This window comes from Zonotrichia leucophrys, chromosome 11, assembly GCF_028769735.1.
Source record: "Zonotrichia leucophrys gambelii isolate GWCS_2022_RI chromosome 11, RI_Zleu_2.0, whole genome shotgun sequence".
Classification (NCBI taxonomy): Eukaryota; Metazoa; Chordata; class Aves; order Passeriformes; family Passerellidae; genus Zonotrichia; species Zonotrichia leucophrys.
Window position 1 is genome coordinate 2,139,140 of NC_088181.1, and position 14,936 is coordinate 2,154,075.

Genomic DNA, 14,936 nt, shown 5'->3' on the forward strand with positions numbered 1-14,936 from the left:
CAGAGGGAGCAGGCACCAGGCCCATCCTCTGAGGGCTCTGTCCTGCTCCCACTGAAATCAAAAGGAGTTTCAGAGTTGGCTGCAGTGGGAACAGGAACAGTCCTTAAGGCACTAATTAGTACAGCTGGCTGAATAATGCATAATGAACAGTTCATTCAGCTAATTTCATCTCTTTTTCTATTCATGACTTGCCTGTGAACCAATCCAAATTTTCTCATTTTGGTTGTCATTCAGGAGCTATTTGTGGGTTTCTTCAGGAAATCATCCCCAGTGTGTGATTCCAGCGTGCATCCCAACATGTAAATATTGGGGATTTGCACAGAGGGTGGGACCTGCAGGTGTCAGGTGATGTCAGCTCCCCAAAGGTGGGCTGGGAGAGCTGGGGCTGCTCCGTCTGGAGAGGAGAAGGGTCCAGGGAGAGCTCAGAGCCCCTTCCAGGGCCTAAAGGGGCTCCAGGAGGGACTTTGGACAGGGATATGGGATGGGGAATGGCTTCCCACTGCCAGAGGGCAGGGATGGATGGGATTTTGGGAAGGAATTGTTAGCTGGGAGGGTGGCACAGGTGCCCAGAGCAGCTGTGGCTGCCCCTGGATCCCTGGCAGTGCCCAAGGCCAGGCTGGAGCACCCTGGGCTAGTGGAAGGTGTCCCTGCTCTGGGAATGGATTTTAAGGTCCTTTCCAACCCAAATCATTGTTTCATTTCTACCCAAGCTGATTTTCTATAACCAAGAATTTCAAAAGTTGCAAAGAAACACTGAACTTCACACCCACATTCAGCACACACTTGGGCACTTTCCTTTTCTTCCTCAGCCTTTCTCCTCCAGCCCTTTAAAAGGATCTAGCTGGTTGTTGGAAAACTGACCCAAGGCAGGGAGAGAAAGGATAGGATGTGAAAACACCCCAAGGAATGTCACTGGAATAATCAAGTAAATACTTCCAGATTTTCCTTTCCAGCTCTGAAGTGTTTTGGCCTTAGCAAGGACTAAATTAACATTGTGTAATGGATGAGGGCTGGAATCAGCCTGTGGACCACAGAAGACAACTCCATACTGGGCTGTGCACATCCCTAATTTGGTAAAGTCACCCAAAATGTGACTTTGGTGGGGTAAGATTGAAGTGAGGGAATATTCCAAGCAGGAGTGCAAAGGAAATTGCTGCCTGTGATGGGGCAGGGCTGAGGGACAGGGAACACAGGGAAACCCAGGGAAACCCAGGAGTGCTTCTGTGGCAGAGCTCCCCAGAGAGATGAGGAGCAGGGGAAGGGAGCTGGGCAGAGGATTGGGCAGCCAGGCTCTGCGGATTTTCGCTCTGAAGGAAATCCCACAGGGATTTTGGCGCTGAAGGAAGTCAAGTCACCAGGGAGGGACGTGCCAGCACTGCTGGGAGGGACACAGGGGACACACGGGGCAAGGGATGCTCACGCTTTGAATTTTGAAAGGTGGCAGATAAAGCAGAGTGTGATTGAGGGGGGATCTTCTCTGAGGGAGAAGTGAGCCTCTCTTTTATGCCTCCAGCTGGGAAAAAACTCTGGAAAATCCGAATTTGCAGGCAGCTGTGAGCGTGGCGGAGCCATCGGCAGAGGGCAGTGACACCCGCAGGCACAGCTCAGCCCTGGCAGCCTCCAATCCATCCATCCATCCATCCCCTGTCACAGCAAGGACACCTTCCCCACCCCGCCCAAACCAAACCCGCCTTAATCCTTGAAAATCAGACTCCAAGGGATGCTGCAGACCCGACTGCTGGCCGCTTTTTGGTTTGGTTTTTCTTTTTTTTGGGTTTTTTTCCCCCCTCTCTTCCCAAATCCCACGTGATATTTTTCTCTGCGCTTCAAAGCCGGGGTTTGTTTGTTTTTTCTAGCCCGAGAGCTCCAATTCCAGCATCTGCGTGGAAGCCGACAGGAAATAACCCGTGGGCTCAGGAGTAGTTGAGAGAACATGCAAGGGCAATATTTATCTTTCTTTTCCGTGGCTCGGAGCGCAGACACGCAAGGCTCCCGCTCCTGCCTCCCACCGCAGCCCGCCTGGATTACAGGGAGGAGCCGCAGGATCACAGGGTTTTGGGGAGGGTTGGGAGAGCTGCCAGGGCAGAACGGCCATGAGGAGCCAGGATGGGATGAGGAGAACGGGGATCAGCATTTCCCGATGATCAGCATGGCGAAATTTGGTGTGATAGGACAAGGAGGGTCTCCAAAGGAGGCAGCAGCTGTGGGGTGAAAAGCACAGAGATCCCACTTTGAACACCCTTTGTCAGGTTTTATGTCCACCTATGTACAGAGGGGGCTTTCAGATTAGATCTTCCTGGGAAGGCAATTCAGTCCCAAAAAGAGGGAAAGCTGTTTTGGCACTGGAGGAAAGGCTGCCCATCCCAGCTGACTCACACCCCACACAGCAGCGGGTCCGTCTCTGGCTTTGAGGGTAATTTGGGGAGAAGGTTTGGGATTTCCAGGCTGGATTTCTGGCAGAAGTGTTGAGATTTAAGCCACATTTAGGAGGTTTAAAATGTCAAACCTGTCATTAAATGGGCAGAGGATTTTGCAAGTGTTGAACAACTTTCAAAAGTCTCCAAAATGTGATGGGGAAAGCTCTGAGAAGGTCCCTGTGGAGTTCTGTGGGCTAGGAACACTGGGCACTTGATGGATGTGGGTAACTCAACTGGTCTTTTATCCAGCAGCCTCCCAAATAAATCTCCTTTTCTGATGAGAATGAGATTCTCATTCCCATCGTCTCTGTGGATGGACACAGAAGTGAATAATCTCTTTTCACACAGGACTCAGCCACCTGCCTCACACTGAATTATTTCAGTTAATTTTTATAGGCTTTTGGCCATTCTGTGTTGCATGGAGTGAAACTCACAGGAAGGAATTATCTGTGATAATTAGGATATGATAAATCAATCCTGTGATAAAGGATTTGGCTACAATGGCTCTGAGGTGCTGCTTGGAGGGAAAGAGGTACTTAAGCCAAGTCCAAGTTTAACAGGATTGAGGAAATCCAAACAGGAGAATTCAGATCTTAAAACAGCAGGGAAAACCGAGGTGTTGAAGGGCTGTGCCCTCTCTCAGTCCTCAGCTGACTGCAACATCCAACAGCAGCCTCTGCATGCTCTGAAAACACAAAAAGAGAAAAATGAGTTATTGCTTACTGATTACTCCAGCAAGCAATCTTCCCCAGCTGTGCCAAGCATGCACAAAGAGAATTTTCGGGGAGAACAGGCAGGAAATGGGATGGTCTGGGATGAAATGAGGAGTTCTGTGCTCGCAGGAGGAGCAGGGCAGCACAGGCACCCCAGAACGACCTTCACTCCCAACCACTGCCTGGACAGGTGGTAACTGGAGCTCTCACTCACTTGATTTATCTCCCTGAAAGCAGTTCCTGGCTCTGCCCCTGCCCAGCCAGGAATTCTTGGTGACAGAATTATGTCACGCCCCTTTTGGTTTCCTCAGGCTTCACCCAAAGCCACTCTTATCAGAGAAAAGGCTCCCAGTTCATCTATTACACTTCAGGCTAGGCTTTGTTTTGCTATCTGGCATCAAAGACAAAATTTTCTATCTGTAAACAACACAATCACTCTTTTGCAACAAAATTCTCATTCAAACATTTATTTAGACTCAGCCTTAGATGTGGTTCCCAAGTAGAAAGTTTCAACCTGCTTCACCTTGCTACAGAAACTTTGAGAACAGTGTGCTGCTTTCAGGATGGACTAGAGGATTGAGGAGGTGCTTTCAGGATGGATAAAATCATCAATATAAGCAGAAAGGCCATCAAAGGACTCATGATGCCCATGCCAACGGCCTGGCCAGGGCTAGAACTCAAGGCAGAGCTTTCCTAAGGGAGTGAGAGCACTTCCTCTGTTTTCCACACATCCCTTCCTCCCACGGACAATGCCGGGCACGGCAGGAAAAGGAAGCACATATGGTTTGCACTCCATGAGGGATCTGTGCAAGGGAAGGACACACAGAGAGGCTCTGGAGCTCTCAAGGACCCTCTCACAGCAGGAGCTGCAACAGAAGCAGGGCTGTGTCTCTTTATAATAAATGGCATTATGCAGCCCCAGCCAGTGCTCCCTGCCTGCTGACTCCTGCATTTCACTGGGGCTCCAATAAATGTAGTCCATGGCCTGTGATATTCCACAGGGAAATAAAAAAGGATAAACTACCAGCATTTGGAATGTTTGCAGTGCAGCAGTTCGTCTTAGCAAGGTGCATAATGAGATTTCCAATAAAGCATCACCCAGAGGAACCAGATTTTTTCTCTTCTGTGATACCAGCACAAGTGGTCCCACAACTCATGTGAGAGCCCACATTTGGGCATCCCATAAAGATCAACTCGAGACAAAATGCAGTTTTGCCTTTAAAAGCATCAATGTTGGGTCTTTTGTTTATCTGCAGCACAGCAACGTTGCACTTGTGAAAACAAAACCCACGGTCCATCTTCCAAGATTACCATCACATAAAAACCAAGCCTGGATTCATTCACTGCCTGCCTGGGGCTGCATTTAAAAATGTTATTCCTGGCTTGTCCCAGTTAAAGATCTTCACCCGTGTCATTTATCCAGCTGATGCACAGTCTGGCTACTGGGCTACCACAGCCAAACAGCCGAGTCCCATGGAAAAACACTCCGAAAAACAGAAATTGTGTCCGCCCAATGACGTCCGTGCAAACTTGCAGCCACAACCCTGGTAGAAAATGTGCATTGCTACGTTTCCATCAGCCAGAATCGTGGTTTAAAATGGAGAGTGGAAATGTGGTGGGGCCAAAAAAATGATCATTTTGAGAGGTCTTTGGTGTCTCTTTTGTTTCCACACTGTATTTAAAGGCAATCTGGAGTCAGGTGCCAAACTGGCAGCGGGTTGGGCTGGTGGCGGCTCAGGCGAGCGCCGCTGCCAAAGCTTTATCGGGGTTTTGGCACCACCAGGCAGCCAAAGCTTTATCGGGGTTTTGGCATCACCAGGCAGCGGCAGCAGCTCGGGCTGCATCCCCGGGGCTCTTTGTCAGCCTAAAAACAACCCTGAGGAGGGAGAGCATCGCAGCCATTCCCGCTCCTGCTCCACGGGCTCCTCGTGGCTGGAATGAGGCGCTTTGACAGAAAAGGCAGGGAAATCTGCCCACGGTGTGAGCATTAAACAGCACGGGCAGCACTCGGGCACGGGGGACAGACTCAAAAGGCGCCGGCCATGAAGGACAGAAGGAAGGAAGGTGCAAATACACAATCTGGGCTGTCAGGCTGCACCCCGAGACTCCTCTCAAGCCTGTGGGGAGGACAGGAGCGCCAGGCCCAAACCCTTTAGCTCTGCGGGGTCAGCGGGAGCAGGGCGAGGCAGAGCCGTGCCCGGAGCGGGGTCAGCGCCCCTCAGAGCCCCGCGGGGCAGCGCCGGCCGCACCCGCGACCCCTCCGCACCCGCGGGCGGCCACACACAAAAGATGCTTCGGCCCGCCCCTCTCCTATTTAAGGACTCCTTAACCAATCAGCGCCAGGGGCGGGGCTAAACAGGGAGGATTGACAAGCCCCCGAGACCCCGCTCCAGAGAGAGCGGAAGGGGGCGGGGAGAAGCGGCCGCAGCCAATCGGCACGGGCGAGCTGGCGGCTGGGCCAATCAGCGGCGCGGGGGGCGTGTCCCGCCGCGGGGTCAGGCCGGGAGCGAAGGCGCCCGTCGCTCCCTGTTCCTCCCGCTCCGCTCGCGGCCGAGCCTCCTCACCGCGGGATCCCTCCGCCTGCGCGCAGCGGCCGGCGGGGTGTGCGCGCCGCTCCGTGCCCCTCCGCCCGGGAGGGATTATTTCCCGCGGTCGCGGCGGCGGGGCGGCCCCGGCGGGGCCGGGGGATGGAGGCACCGGGCGCCCGCCGGAGGGACGGAGGAGCCGCCCCGTGAGGGAGGAACGGGAGCGCAGCGGCCTCCTCGGGGCCGCCGGCGGGCGGGGACCCCGCGGCCAGGCCGCGCCTCAGCGCTCGGGCCTGCGCCGCCCTCAGCGGGGCCCGGCCCGGCCCTGCCCGCCCGGGGCTGCCCCAGGCCGGGTGTGCGAGCCCCGGCCGGGGCGTGCTCGGCGCGGGGCACCATGGTGGAGAAGCGGTGCCCGCGGCTGCAGCGGGACGGCGTGTACCGCTGGTTCTCCGAGCTGCCCTCCCCGCAGCGCGTGGAGTTCCTGTGCGGCCTCCTGGACCTGTGCATCCCGCTGGAGCTGCGCTTCCTGGGCGCCTGCCTGGAGGACCTGGCCCGCAAGGATTATCACTCCCTGCGCGACTCCGAGATCAAGGCCAACAACCCCGCCGACCTGGGCAGCCTCACCAACCTGACGGACGAGGTGGTGCGCAGCAAACTGCTGGTGTCCCTCGCCCTGCTGGGCTCTGCCCACCGCGAGGCCGCCGGGGTCCTGTTCCGCACCCTCACCCACATCGACTCGGTCATCAACAACTACGGGCTGCAGCTCAACGAGGGCCGCACGGGGGATGAGTTCCTGTTGCTCTTCACCATGGCATCCAACCACCCGGCGTTCAGCTTCCACCAGAAGCAGGTGCTGAGGCAGGAGCTCACCCAGATCCAGAGTCTCATGGCCAGCACCAGCAAGAATCCCAGCACCTCTACCCTCAACACCATGGCAACCTATCCTGGCTGCCATAAGGTGGGTATCGTGCTTTTTGCGCGCTGGAATGGCACCGGGCTGTGCCTCCGGCTCTCATTTTAAGCCGTGCTTTAGCACAGGGCTAAATGGCAGCTACAGAGGCATTGGTTGATGGTGGGGATGGTCAGCTGAGGGCACAGGGAGAGGATGGATGGAGTTTTTACGAGCTTGTGACATTTAAATGCGAAGGGGTTGACGAGCAGATCACCAGCAGCAATATAAACCCTCCCTGATTGCCTCTCAGAGCATCTGCTGGTGGAACAGTCCTGCCAGCTGCGTGGAAAACCGGTGATGTATGAAGGGGAATAAAAGCATCTCCAGATAAAAGCATCTGTTTGAAAGTTCCCCCTGGAAAAAGTTGGAAAGGAGGAGTAGCTGTCCAGTGTCCAAAGCAGCTCGGTGAGGCTGGGTTTTATTTAGAAGAATGTGATGGCAAACGTTTGGAGTTGCTGGTGTTAAGCTCAAAGAAATGTCGTGGTTTTGTGTCACTCTGCATCCCTCGGGTATTGATGCTGGTGTCGGGGTTCACCGTCATGAACTTGCTGTTCTTTCATTCACTTAGGCCGGACAGGGACGTTTTAGGATGTGCTGGAAGTCATTAGATATGTGAATGCCTAATTGCTCTCAGCCCGCCACAAATGAGGGAGTCAGAGTGTCTGTGCCTGATTTTAACCCGCTTGAAAGTTCAGCCTGAGCCCCAGCTTGGAGGGTGCTTGTGAGAAGTGAACAGGCTGCAGCTGTAACCAGATGGGTTTCCCTGCTCTTGGGAAAGGTGAGGAATACCTGAAAGCTGTGCAAACCCCTGGATTGGAGTAATACCCCAAATAAAGCTGGTTCTCAGGGCTCAGTGGAGATTTCACTGAGTTGAGTGTTGAATTCCAGACTGAGACAGAAATCTGTGCAGAGTCTTGCCCTGAATACAAATTCCCTTCCCATTTCGTGTTTCTTTAAACACCTCTGCTTTGTAAAATTGAGATGTGTTCAGCTTCATATTTTTCTTATCCTTCCTTTTCTATCTTGTTCCTAATCTCCTGTAGTAAGGGGGAAGGAACAAGGCATGGGAGAGCCTTTCATTCAGCTGAGACTCCATGTGGATAAAATATAACTGGAAAGGATATTTCACCCAGGATGTAGAAGGATATAATTCAAACCAGGAAAAAAAAAGCTTCTTTTCAGATACTTCACTACTTGCAGCTTCTCTTATTCAAATGATGCAGCGACCCTGGCTTGGAAAGGAAACACTGTAAATCATATCCAAGATAAGACAAGCAAAAAATAGAGATAAAATCAGGCAGGCAGGAAGGTTTTTGAGAGTCTTCTTTCTGAGCTGCAGGATTTATGGAGCTGAGGAACTCCAGCACTATTTCTGTCAATCTAAGATGGACGGAGAATCCATCCTGCCATTTTTCCTGCCAGCAATGAGGCAGCCAGGATCGTTGGATTTTTTTTCTTTTCTTCTGAGCTCACTGAAGGGTTGTCTCTTTGAAAAGCACATTTTTATAGATTCTGTGTTGAAGAATCTTGGTTGCTAAGTACAGAGTAGTGAGAGGGAACACAAAGGTGACTTTGCCTTCACAGTCTCTGAATGTGCATTTTGTTTGAAGTGATGCACATTTCCTAAGGATTATTTTTTTTGTTGTTGTTCTTAACTGGGTAATTCTGTTACTTTTAGAGTGAGCAGTTGGCTTAAACCAGGAATTGGATGAAGCAAGTGGAAAAAACAATCTCTCTCTCCATTCAACCCTGTTCTGTTTAACTATACACAAATAAATTCCAGCACCGAGTCCCTGAGGTGTTACCAAGTGATGTTGTGACAATCCTTGTGCTGTAACATCACCTAGATAAAAACAGTGTGGCTGTGGAGAGAAACTGAGTGCCCTGGGCTGCTCCTCCTGCTTGGAATTGCAGAATTCCCTCCCTGGTGCCAGCACTTTCTCCTGGCTCCTGTTGCTTTGCTCCGGGGTTAGCCATGCTGAGCTGATGCTGGAGTGTTAAATGGGGGATTCTGCTCCTCTCTGAGCTCATCCTTAAAGAGCTGGAGAGCCACACTTCCCTGTTTGAGGTCCTGAAAAGCTGCAGGGAGCTGGGATGGTGTGGATGTGAGGGGGATTGCAAACAGGGAGTGTTTGTGAGCTGAGTTACCCTCAGCTTCCCCCCGGGGAGAGGGGAATTGGGTGTAACTCTTGTGTAACTGTACCTGCCCTGCTGCTACAATTTCTGATTCATGGTTAACTTGTTTAGTCAGGGAGATGCAACAGAAGTCTGAGCAGTGCTCTTTGTTCTCCTTGCAGAAACCAATGGCAATGTGCTGCTTCTGCCTATTAAAATATGCCCCAACCTGATATGAGCAATAACTTTTTCCAGTGGATTGCACCTTGCATTCCTTCTTCCATCTCCTCTTTCTTAGTGAAATATCTCAAAATCAAATTGTGTTGAACAGTTGATACAAATTTACTGTAACTATTTCATGATTCCTCAGGTAGCTCTGGGGTAGGTGAACACAGCTGAAGGTGGTCAGTGATACAAACTGCTTTTTGCTGTTTCCTTTTACTGCCTGCAGTTGCTGACTGTGAGGAGGCTTAAAACAGCTGCCCATGTAATTTTTTTGTGCTTTTTATTGTCTTACCTGAACCTTAACTTTGCAGGAAAAGGTGGCTGTGGCTGGCTTTAAGTAGGTCAGTAATTATTAGATTGATGGTTTCTACCTGATGGTACGAAATGAACATTTTATGAACAGGAGGGAAAATGCTGCCCTCTCTACATTGCCTTGGACTGTGTGAGGATGGAATCATGGAATATCCTGAGTGCAGCTCCTGGTGCTGCCCAGGACATGCCAGCAATCCCTGCTGGCTCTGCACAGCTCCTGCCAGGAGGGAACAGGGACAGGGACAGGAGCAGAGGGAACAGCTCAGGCTGGGCCAGGGCAGGCTCAGCTCGGACAGCAGCAGGAATTTGCCCATGGAAAGGGGGGTCAGGGATGGGAACTGCCCAGGGAGGGTTGCAGTGCCCATCCCTGGAGGTGTCCCAGCAATTCCTGAGGTGGCACTTGGTGCTCTGGGCTGGGGACAAGGTGGGGATGGGGCACAGGTTGGATTTGATCACCTTGGAGGTCTTTTCCGAGCTCAGTGGTTCTGTGATTCTCTGCTGGAGTGGATAACAGATGGGAACACAAATCTGAGCTTGAATTCTGTGATCTACATGGATGCTGGACATGTTAATATGAATCTCTGCATGGACTTTCCCTCTGAAGAACTCCACTGCCAGTAACTCTAAGGACAGAACTTCAGAGCTGAGGAGGTTATTCATGAATCTGTCTCTGTTTCCTGGAGCTCTTTCATCTCCTCATTGAGATCACGCTGTAAAACCAGGGAAATAAGAGAATGCTTTGGGTGCTCAGCAGCTGCTCTGCTGTGACAAGAGCTCTTCAGTGCAGCCAGGGTGATGAGCTGCAGGTTTAGATCAGATTTTAGGAAGGAATTCTTCCCCATGAGGGTGGGCAGGCCCTGGCACAGGTGCCCAGAGCAGCTGGGGCTGCCCCTGGATCCCTGCAGTGCCAAGGGGCTGGCGGCTGGAGCAGCTGGCGGGCGGAAGCTTGAGGTCTGACCAATTCCGATGGGACAGGGGCTCAGGCTGAGCAGCCATGGCAGGGGCTGGAGTGAGATGAGCTTTGAGGTTCTGTTCCACCCAAAGCATTCCCTGATTCTGTGCTGGTGATTCTGATCTGGTTGTGGCCTCAGGGCTTGGAGCAGCCATGGCAGGGGCTGGAGTGAGATGAGCTTTAAGATCCTTTTCCACCCAAACCATTCCCTGATTTTGTGATGATGATTCTGATCTGGTTGTGGCCTCAGGGCTTGGAGCAACCATGACAGGCTGGAGTGAGATGAGCTTTGAGGTCCCTTCCCACCCAAACCATTCCCTGATTCTGATCTGGTTGTGGGTCCAGCTGCAGAGCCAGGCTCAGGAACAGCCACCCTGAGTGCAGTTTGTTTGCAGCTGAAGAGAAATGAGGGGCAGTGACCCCACAGTTATGTGCTTCTTTCAGGCTGGTATCTTGTGAATGGGAAGGAGGGTTCCTGCCCAGTCAGCTTCCAAATACTGCCCCAATGGCTATTTCAAGTTTATAGCATAAGGGACTATTTTTCACTCATGCTAATTCCACAGGCTCCTCTAAAACCTCCAAAGAACTCCAGGCTGTGCACTGGGAGCTGTGGGGTTGCTCTGAGGGATCCATTTCAAACACTTTCACCTGTCTGCACTGTTTGCCTCAGGAGCATGAATGGACAGAACTCCATTGAGAAATATTCTGATATTTTTATTTCACCAATGGAGGGATGAGTTATAAAAAACCATCTCTTGCTGGGCTGGAACTGAGTTGTCAAGCCCTCCCAGAGACAGCAGTGCAGCTATTAAGTGATCTATGGCAGCTGCCTTTAGGGCTGCTTTTTGAGCTTTGTAGGGATGGAATAAATAATGACAAACTTAATTTTTAGCCTCTTTGAGGGTATTGGCTGGAATTGAAGTGTATTCACTCCCTGGGATCAGGAGCTGCTGTCTCAGAATGATCTCACTTTGCAAACCACATCAATCCAACCTCAGGAGCTGTAGGGACAGATCTTGTAGCTTCCAGCTGGTGACATTGCCAAGCCTTGAATGTCTTTTGCATGTCCTTTGAGATTTTTGGGTACTCCAGGCAACATGGATTGCACACACCTCTCGATATTCCACTTTAGAAATGTGAGGCTTCCCCTTCTGGCTCTTTTCTTACTTATGGTTTTATTTGAAATGTGAATAAATGGTTCAGTCCCAAACCTGCAATATTTTCAGAGCTTTACATATAAAAGAATCCTTGGGCAGTAACAATATTAATTAGCACCAAATTCACTTTGGCTTTACATGATGAACTTGGATTTAGGAACCTAGAGGAGTTTGCCTGGGAGATGCACTGTGCACCCAAACATCAGGAACAGAGCAGCCAAAAAATGTGTGTTGAGCTAATGATGATGATGTTTTTTCCATGAACTGTTTTCCCATTTATTTTTGCACGGGCTGAATGAAGTTTTTGTTTTAAGAGTGCATTCCACTTCACTTTTTTAAATTTACTCTTTTTTCTACCAATTACCTCAGAACTGTTAGTTGTCAGTGAAGCAACACTGAAGTGAGGCTCCTTCTTGTGGGACAGAGATAAAGATGTTGGATGTTTTGGACTGTACCAGATGCAAAGTGTTTTAATGGAATCTGCAGGAGCTGGAGGAGATCCTGCAGCAGAGCCAGCAGAGGTTTAACCACACCTCACAGGCATTCCAGGGCTGACTTCAAAGGTGCTGAACAGCAGCCTTGTTTGGAAGTGTTTAACATTTGGTTTGGTGGGTTTGGAAATGTTTGAGTTGCTAAAAAGGAGGTGGTGTCACCTTCAGTGCCAGTGGGCACAGCCCTGGCAGGCAGAGCTCAGCTTCTCCTGGCATCTCTCATATTCAAATAATCCACTCTCCATTTATTTGCTCTGCAGTGCTTTTTATCCCTAAGAAAAGCAAATACAGTCCCAAGAACATAGATAAGATTTCTCAGAGCCCACAGAATTTTATTATAGAAATGCTGGATATAATTTGTCTGTGGAAACAAGAACCATTGTCTTACTTCCACTTGAATTTGACTTCAGTCTTGGAGGCAGTTGAATTGAAGCTGTTCTTCCTCAGGTTTGAGATGGGTATTAACTCAAGCAAAAGGATGTTGGTATGGCTCAGATCTGTGTTGCTTTGAATGAGCAAACTTCTAAATTCCTTGCTCTTGCCTCATGTTGAACCAGAATTTTTCCACTGATTCCATTGGGATAATTATCCAAGAATCAGCGTTGGGAGGGATAAACCTTTGAACAGGTGTTCAGGCTGTAAAGAGTTTCAGGGCTTTTGTGAATAGCTGAAATGATCCAGAAATAATCAGATCAGTTACTTAAGAGCAAGGTCTTAATTTTAATTACAGGCCTGCCAAGTCCTGATGATAAATAGTGAAAGTGAACACTTTCCATGTGTATTATGAATTCTTCTCCAATGCTGCCTTCTTTTATCACCATAAGTGGAAGAAGGAAGGACATTGAGAGGCTGGAGGGTGTCCAGGGAAGGGAATGGAGCTGGGAAGGGAATGGAGCCCCAGGAGAGGCTGAGGGGGCTGGAAAGGGAATGGAGAATCCTGAGGGGGCTGGGAAGGGAATGGAGAATCCTGAGGGAGCTGGGAAGGGAATGGAGAATCCTGAGGGAGCTGGGAAGGGAATGGAGAATCCTGAGGGAGCTGGGAAGGTGGAGAATCCTGAGGGAGCTGGAAGGAATGGAGAATCCTGAGGGGCTGGAAGGGAATGGAGAATCCTGAGGGAGCTGGGAAGGGAATGGAGAATCCTGAGGGAGCTGGGAAGGGAATGGAGGATCCTGAGGGAACTGAGAAGGGAATGGAGAATCCTGAGGGAGCTGGGAAAGGGAATGGAGAATCCTGAGGGAGCTGGGAAAGGGAATGGAGAATCCTGAGGGAGCTGGGAAGGGAATGGAGAATCCTGAGGCGGAGGAATGGAGATCTGAGGAGCTGGGAAGGATGGAGAATCCTGAGGGAGCTGGGAGAATGAGACTGAGGGTGGAAGATGGAGAATCCTGAGGAGCTGGGAGGAATGGGAATCTGAGGAGTGGGAGGAATGGAGATCCTGAGGGAGCTGGGAAGGGAATGGAGAATCCTGAGGGAGCTGGGAAGGGAATGGGGAATCCTGAGGGAGCTGGGAAGGGAATGGAGAATCCTGAGGGAGCTGGGAAGGGAATGGAGGATCCTGAGGGGGCTGGGAAGGGAATGGAGAATCCTGAGGGAGCTGGGAAGGGAATGGAGAATCCTGAGGGAGCTGAGGGGGCTCAGCCTGGAGCAAAGGAGGCTCAGGGGGCCCTCCTGGCTCTGCACAGCTCCTGACAGGAGGGGACAGGCTCTGCTCCCAGGGAACAGGGACAGGAGCAGAGGGAACAGCCTCAAGCTGCTCCTGAGGAGGTTTAGGCTGGATATTAGGAAAAATTGCTTTATTGTAAGGGTGTTCAGGCATTGGAATGGGCTGCCCAGGGAAGTGCTCAAAAAATGTGTGAATGTGGCACTGGGGATATGGTTTAGTGGTGATCATGGTTGGACTTGGTGTCTCAGAGGTCCTTTCCAACCTTAGTGACTCTGCTTCCATGGTTCTGTGGAGTTTTATTACTCTCAAGCCATTAATTTAGTGAATATTGAGGAGGGGAAGGAGGGAGAGCTGGAATTCAGTGGATTTGTGACCTGTCAGGTGATTTCTTTGTGAGTTGTTGCAGGACAGACAGGGCTGGTTGGCTTTTGGTGGCATCAGATGAAGAAACAGGTTCAGGTTTGTGCATCAGTGCTGGGGTGTAGAGCAGCAGTGTCTGTTCCAAAATCTGCTTAGAAACAGGGATTTGTTTGGATTTTGAGGTGGTTTGAATGATTGGTTTGTAAGAATCAGATTTGATGAGTCCAGTACCTCTGTGGTAGATTTATGTTCCTGTCATTAACAGTGTTCACCATTCTTTAAGCAAAGGGCTTTCAGTGGAAATGAGTCTATAAAATCCAGCCCTGACTTATTTTGGTCCATCTGTTCTCCTGAATTCATGAGCAGCCTGGGAGCAGGTGTGTGATTGTCCTGTGGTGTTTAAGTAGCACATGGCTCATTTCATTCCAGAGAGTCTCCCAGGACAAACCATCTGATCAATTATCCATTATCCCATTTCCCTGGGAATTGCCTCTTCACCCTTTTGTGCTCCTCCTCCAGGAGAAAAGGTGAATTTTGTAGCTGCTGAAACGTGGAGGCACCTGGCTCTTACAGCTTCTCTGGACTGTTGGAACCACTTGAATTTTAACACAAACCAAACACTTCCAGCTGCATCCACATGCCAGTCCAACAAAGCAGCTGAATATGTGTAAATTCAAGTGCTGAGCACTTCACTGGCTTTGTGGAGAGTGGGGATATTTGTGAACCATCCTCATGGAAGAGCCTGAATCTTCCCAAGGACAAGGTTGGGATTTTCTTCTTCTGCTGGGAGAGCAGTGAGGAGTTTGGGTATGAGTGAATGCAGGAGTGCTGCCTGAGGCTGTGGTTTCACAAGGCTGCCTTGTTACTACCAGAGGAAGGTGTTGGCTCACTCCTGCCCCTCCTGGGCTTGTCTCAGTGCATTTGCAATTCCACATCCCTGCATTGCTTGCCCTCATCTCCCACTTGCATTTAGCCTGATGAGCAATCATGTGGTGTCAGCCCAGCAGCTGGGTATCAGCAATGCATTTTTATTCAGATTATTTAAAACCCTGG

The 14,936-nt window shown here is 50.6% G+C and overlaps 1 protein-coding gene across 1 annotated transcript in view; it reads left to right on the forward strand.

Annotated features, from left to right (window-relative positions):
- Positions 1-5,703: 5,703 nt before the first annotated feature.
- ZCCHC14 (zinc finger CCHC-type containing 14) overlaps positions 5,704-14,936 on the forward strand; it is a 61,462-nt gene continuing 52,229 nt past the window's right edge. Inside the window, exon 1 of the mRNA XM_064722769.1 lies at positions 5,704-6,613. Within this exon, the coding sequence (XP_064578839.1) occupies positions 6,050-6,613 (564 nt within the window). The 5' untranslated portion in view covers positions 5,704-6,049. The remainder of the gene's footprint in view (positions 6,614-14,936) is intronic.